General features: G+C 48.2%; 1 protein-coding gene across 1 annotated transcript; it reads left to right on the top strand.

Annotated features, from left to right (window-relative positions):
- The first annotated feature begins 659 nt into the window (after nucleotides 1-659).
- Nucleotides 660-6,281, top strand: LOC150051760 (keratin, type I cuticular Ha3-I). The gene is made up of 7 exons (XM_090351719.1): nucleotides 660-1,009; nucleotides 2,173-2,255; nucleotides 3,149-3,305; nucleotides 5,168-5,329; nucleotides 5,428-5,553; nucleotides 5,712-5,932; nucleotides 6,164-6,281. Exons 1-7 carry the CDS (start codon nucleotides 662-664, stop codon nucleotides 6,279-6,281), a joined length of 1,215 nt encoding a protein of 404 aa, XP_090207845.1. The 5' UTR covers nucleotides 660-661.
- The last annotated feature ends 316 nt before the right edge of the window (nucleotides 6,282-6,597 follow it).

The raw sequence follows: 6,597 nt of genomic DNA, 5'->3' as shown, positions 1-6,597 counted from the left end.
CTTTCTGATCACAGCATAGAGCCAACCTTTGACTCCTCACAGTTATGGCACCCTGCTCTGGGCACGGCAGATCCCAGAGGCTTTCTGCTATTTTAGGGAGTGCAGCTTATCATGGCTGTACTAGGAACCAAGGCCCTGGGGAACCACACTTAAACACTTGGAGTAAGGATTTAGTATTTCTAGGAACTATTAGTTTGGCATTTTGGCAGTTGGCAGTTGGGCCTAGCAACAGATGTCCAGGCAAGAGCTGTCTGCTTTTCTCATTGCATTGAGGAGAGCCAGAGATGTGCCAGAGACTCAGGGCAACCATGGTGTCCCTTGACCTGCCAAACCCTGACTAATGAAGGTCAGGGTTTCTTTCATGAGTTCAACCCTTTGAAGCTACACCATGAAGAGTCCTGACTTAGAGAGAAGCCCGAGTAAAATCTTTTATGAGGTGAGGGACTCTTTTAAAAAAAAATGCTCATAACAAATGGAGGGGAAGGGCGCTGACAATCACCAAATGAGAGAAAAAATAAAAGAGGACCGCCCTGCTTGCCCACACCCTTCATGGAAGGGGTATAAATTTGCTCACCAGAGGTAAGTGACCCACAGCTCGGAGGCTTGGAGAACTTGTACCCTGCGTTCATTCAGACACCTCGGGACACCTCCATCCAGCACCATGCCATACAACTTCTGCCTGCCCAACCTCAGCTGCCGCACCAGCTGCGCCTCCCGGCCTTGCATTCCTCCCAGCTGCCATAGCTGTACCCTACCCGGTGCCTCCAACATTCCCGCCAATGTGGGCAGTTCCAACTGGTTCTGCGAGGGCTCCTTCATTGGCAGCGAGAGGGAGACCATGCAGTTCTTGAACGACCGCCTGGCCAGCTACCTGGAGAAGGTGCGGCAGCTGGAGAGAGAGAACGCAGAGCTGGAGAGCCGCATCCAGGAGAGGAACCAGCAGCAGGACCCACTGGTGTGCCCTGCCTACCAGTCCTACTTCCGGACCATCGAGGAGCTGCAGCAGAAGGTGGGAGGGGTGGGCCCCAACCTAGCAGGAAAGAGCCTGACAGAGGGTTCAGAAATGATACACGCTCTTTCTCATGATGGTACGATGTTCCATTTTAATTCATCAGAGCCTGTGGACTTTGAGATCTAGGCTAGTTGGTTCTGAGTATTAGTATAACATCACCCCAAGAGGATCTAGGGCCACTTTGGATATCAAGCCATTATTTCAATGCTCCTGTTCATTTGCTAAGCCCTATTGTAATTACCCTGGTGTGAGTGAAAAGAACTGAATCCAAGAAGGAAGCTGTGGGTATGGACCTTGCGGTCTGCTCTCTCCCTCAACTGGGCATCTGGTTGCTCTGACTGCTGGTTGACTTCCTTTTTCTGGATTCCCAATGATTTCAACCCCATTGCCTTACTCTCTGCATTTCTGGGCTTCAAGGTGTACAGTGTCCCTTGGGGAATACAATATTTGCCGAAACCCAGAAAGACTGGAAACTCTGTGGCTGGAAATGGCCTTAAGCCTCCCAGAATGGTGTGTCAACCCCACCAACTCATTGACAAGTGTATCTTCTTTACTTGACTGAAAGCTTACCGAAGGCCAGGATCTAGTACTCATCTGTTTTCGTGTTTTCAGTTTCTAGAACTGCATCAGCGACAGAGCAGATGTTATTACTAAATATGAATAAAGTAGGCACTGGTGGCTCATGTCTGCAACCCTAGCTACTCAGGAAGCTGAGATCTGAGAATCGTGGTTTGAAGCCAGCCCAGGCTGCAAAGTCTATGAGACTCTTATTTCCAGTGAATCACAAAAAAACATTGGAAGTAGAACTGTGGCTCAAGTGGTACGGTGTTAGCCTTAAAAAAAAACAGCTCAAGGAATAGTGTCCAGACCCTTCACAAATAGACATGAATTAGCACCACCAGCTTCTAATAGGCAAAGAAGCATAGCATGATCATTTATCTGCTCTTCCTTTCCTCGAATAGCTCAGTGTTCTGTTTGCAAATATAGTTTCTCAACTATTTGCCACCTATATGCTCTATGTGAATTGCATTTGATAATCTTATATAAGCTACAATGTGACTTTTTCATTTAGATCCTTCCATGTGCATGGATTAGCCATAGATTGTCCTTGGGCAGAAATCAAAGGTCTTGCTCATTCTCTGATGTTTTGGGGCTTTTAGATCCTGTGCAGCAAGTCTGAGAACGCCAGGTTGGTGGTGCAGGTTGACAATGCCAAGTTGGCCTCAGATGACTTCAGGACCAAGTGAGTGGCACATGGGGTGCTGATGTTTATTTGCCATCTCCCCTCTGTCTATCCGCAGCCTTCTGTCAACACTGACAAACTGGACAAAGCTTCTCTCTTGACCTTTTCCCAAGATCCATAGAGATTCTTGCTCACTACAGCTCTGAGATCCCTCTGCCAGGCCTCATTCCTTTCTCTTCCCTTATCTTCATATCTCTCGGTCACCCAAAAATGTGCCTTCGTGCAGACTGCATGGTGTTCTCTCTCATGTCCTACTATGCACAGGATTCAATCAGGAGAATATGGGAAATGTAGTCATCTTAAAAACATCACAGTTTATCTGCCTTAACTCTACTGGTTCTTGGTTAAAAAAAAATTACCAGTAACATTTCTCTCTAGGACATGTTGTGCCATGGAAAGAGAGGGTCTTAAAGACCACTAGTGCCAGAGGTGCGATCTCATCATACAAAATAATATTTATTGAAATGAACCTGAGGAAATGGAAACCAGAGTTTTTTGTTTCTTTGTTGCTGTTTTCATTCTCCTTTTTTTTCCTTCTTGTTCATTCCTGTATCTGTCTTTGGGAAGTAAGGGGAGGCACAGAAATGGAGGGGGGAAGAGTGAACAAAGGTACTCACTAGACACTATGTTGAAAATGAACGATGCAATTTTGTAGGGGTGGGGATGAGAGGGAAAAACTGAAAGAGAGCAAGAGAAGGGGTGACATTGTGGAAAAAGAAAGGTACTCTTTACCTGACTTATGTAGCTATAGATCCTCTGTACACCGCCTTTCTCGTAATTAAAAAAAAAATCTACCAACTTGAATTCCTGGTTGTCTGACAAAGCGAATCAAAGCAGAGTCAAGGCTGGATGAGTTCCTGCTCAGTCTATCGGCAATCTCCCTGTGATCTCAGGTACGAGACGGAGCTGTCCCTGCGGCAGCTGGTGGAGTCCGACATCAACGGCCTGCGCAGGATCCTGGATGAGCTGACCCTGTGCAGGTCCGACCTGGAGGCGCAGGTGGAGTCCCTGAAGGAGGAGCTGCTGTCCCTCAAGCAGAACCATGAGCAGGTGAGGCTCCCTGCCCCCCAAACCCGACAGGATCTGACTTGCCTGGGGCCTGTGCCCAACCACCACAGGCTGTGGGAGAGGCTGTTGGTTGAAGCTCAATTAGCCCTGAAAGCTCTCCTCCAAACAACAACAAAAATTGTACAGAATGAGTAATCTAAAAATCTGTGATAGGAGATTAGCATTGACTGCCAAAGGCAGGGACATGTGTGAAAGAAGATGGCCAGTTCTAGACGTAGAAAAGGCCAGCAATAAGGCAGGTTGCTGTGGCCTACAGCCACTGTAGACTCTGATTCTCTGCTGTGTGATTGGATAAAGATGGCCTAGAACTACTCAGCAAGGAGGCCGAGCTAGACATAAAACACATCCAGCTTCATTCCTATCCAAAGCCCTGGGTTGCATGGCAGAAACATGGAGCAGAATGGTCCTTAATACTGAGGCTGTCTTTACATAAGGAGGTAGTTGGAACTCTTCAATCCCAGGACATAATAATAATTACTATGAATCCAGTGCTGTCTTTTAAATTTTTTCCGGTGGTACTGGGATTTGAACACTCAGGGCCTTCTCCTTGCTACACAGCTGCTCCACCACTTGAACCACCACCTCCCAGGCCAAGATGATGCTTTCTGATAGACCCAACATTCTGCTCCATGCTTTAGAGCTCCAGCTTTAGAGGTCTCATGTTAAAATGAAGACATCAAAGATGTCTACTACTCTATTGAGTAGTAGAGACGCGGTATAATTCCAATCTGCCTTATGTCTGATCTGTGCCCAAGTACTAAGCGCGTCTAGCTCCATGGAGAGGTTAGCTGGGAAATGAACAGGTATTTATTTTGTGTCTTCAGGGATACAGACAATGGCTTCAGGTTAAATAGGGAGCACTGTGAGCTGAGCGTGAAGAAGATCTGCATAGTTAAAAGAATGTCACCACACAAGTGTGGTCCACCTCACCATTTGGCTTCATCTCTGGCCTTGGAAAATTTGTGATCACTTTACCTTAGGGATGTGACCTAAAGTTGTGGGCTGTTTTCTTTAAGATTATTATTAAGAAGGCATTGATGGTTTGAGGGGGTAGTTTACCTTCCACACATGATGCGTGTTTATTTCACTTTTTTTCACACAAGATGTTTATTAGTGATATTTCTTTTTCCTGAAGCCCGAGTGATTGCAAAGGGACTGTTGCCAAGAGGAGTTCAAAGGGTACACATGCAAACTTGGGGGGCTTTCTGTTCATTCACAGGCTAGCAAAAGTATCTTTTAGGCTGCCTCTAACATTCTTATTTACTCTGCTTAAGAGTGGAACCTAAGATGCCATGACATATCTTGGCCAAAAATCATTGAACTGAGCTTTTAGGGCCCAGAAATGTAAAATCATGATTAACCATGTCTTAGCATTAAGGACAAATCACCTCCTCTCTCTAAAGAAGAAATGTATGGATTATGAAGGTCAGAAAAAGGACTTGAAGGTTCTTTGTGACGTACCTGGATTAGTCACTGACTGTAGAATCTGACCAGCGTTAGAGAGGAGGAAGGAATGCAGCTTGTTAAAAGCCGAGGGATCATTACCACTTCTGAATTACCTCAAGGAGACCACCAAAATGCTTTTATTTTTTTTTTGCCAGACCTGGGTTTGAACTCAGAGCCTGAGCACTGTCCTTGGACTTTCTCAAGGCCAGAGCTTTACCACTTGAGCCTCAGCACCACTTTTGGCTTTTTTTTTCTATGTATGTGGTACCGAGGAATCGAACCCTGGTCTTCATGTATGCTAGGCAAGCCCTCTACCACTACGCCAAACTCCCGGCCCCCAAATGCTTTTATTTGTTAATCTTTTTTTTAAATTTTGAGTCTTTTCCTTCCCCATGCAGGAAGTGAACACCCTGCGCTGCCAGCTGGGAGACCGCCTCAACGTGGAGGTGGACGCTGCTCCCACCGTGGACCTCAACCGGGTGCTGAACGAGACCAGGTGTCAGTACGAGGCCCTGGTGGAAACCAACCGCAGGGAGGTGGAGGAATGGTTCACCACACAGGTGGGCATTGCAGCACACGGCCCCTCGGGACTCCAGGCCCTCAGACAGAGCCCCCACGGCAGGGGCTCACCCCACCTCCTCCCCTTCTTCTCCTGCAGACCGAGGAGCTGAACAAGCAGGTGGTGTCCAGCTCAGAGCAGCTGCAGTCCTACCAGGCAGAGATCATGGAGCTGAAACGCACAGTCAACTCCCTGGAGATCGAGCTGCAGGCCCAGCACAACCTGGTGTGTCTGGTGCAGAGGGGCTGGCGGGCAGTGTGTGGTGGGGGAGGCATCCACAGTGGGGTGTCCCTTCCAGCCACACTCCTGGGAGTTGTGTGGAAGGCCCCGCAGGGAGGCTTTGCAGGAGCGACTCGCTGACATCCTTCCCTTCTCCCTTGCAGAGGAACTCTCTGGAGAACACGCTGACAGAGAGCGAGGCGCGCTACAGCTCCCAGCTGTCGCAGGTGCAGTGTCTGATCACCAACGTGGAGTCTCAGCTGTCTGAGATCCGGTCTGACCTGGAGCGCCAGAACCAGGAGTACCAGGTGCTGCTGGATGTCAAGTCCCGGCTGGAGTGTGAGATCAACACGTACCGGGGCCTGCTGGAGAGCGAGGACTGCAAGTGAGTCTATGGCAAATGATGTTTAGTATGTTTACCGCCCTCCCTCCTCCTGTCTGGGGTGGGGGGCACACAGGTTGCTGGGAGAACAAATGTCTTCTGGATGGACTTATTTCTAACTTTTCGTTAGGTCTTCTAAGGTATCACAGTCATCTGACCCAATGAGCTTCTGGTATCTTCCTAGGTCCTTAGCTTGTTGGACTCTGACTCTCTCTAATGTTTTCCTGTTTCCAGACTTCCTTGTAACCCCTGTGCCACCAGCAATGCCTGTGACAAGCCCATTGGGCCCTGCGTTTCTAATCCCTGCCTTAGCCGGGGGCGCTGTGGGCCTTGCAACACTTTTGGGCGCTAGAGACTTCTCAGCCAGAAGGGGGACAAATGTGTCATCTCAAGATCCTCAGCAGTGACGGTTGTGGGCAAAGGCAGTTCCAGCCTCCTGAAGCCTGTGCTGTCATTCATTCTCCCAATAAACTCTTGACTCCAGTGTGAAAAGTAGAATTGTCTGTTTCATGCTTTAATTCCAAAGTTGGAGGTATACATATATATACATGGCCAGGAGTCAGCGACTCAAGCCTGCATTCCTAGTTACTGGCTGAGATGTGAGGAGCTCAGCTTCCAGCTAGCTGGGGCAGACTTATCCATAATATTCTTATCTCCAGTCACCCAAC

This window comes from Megascapheus bottae, chromosome 17 (genome assembly GCF_031878675.1).
Source record: "Megascapheus bottae isolate mThoBot1 chromosome 17, mThoBot2.hap1, whole genome shotgun sequence".
Lineage (NCBI taxonomy): Eukaryota > Metazoa > Chordata > Mammalia > Rodentia > Geomyidae > Megascapheus > Megascapheus bottae.
This window is presented reverse-complemented; position numbering and strand designations above follow the sequence as displayed.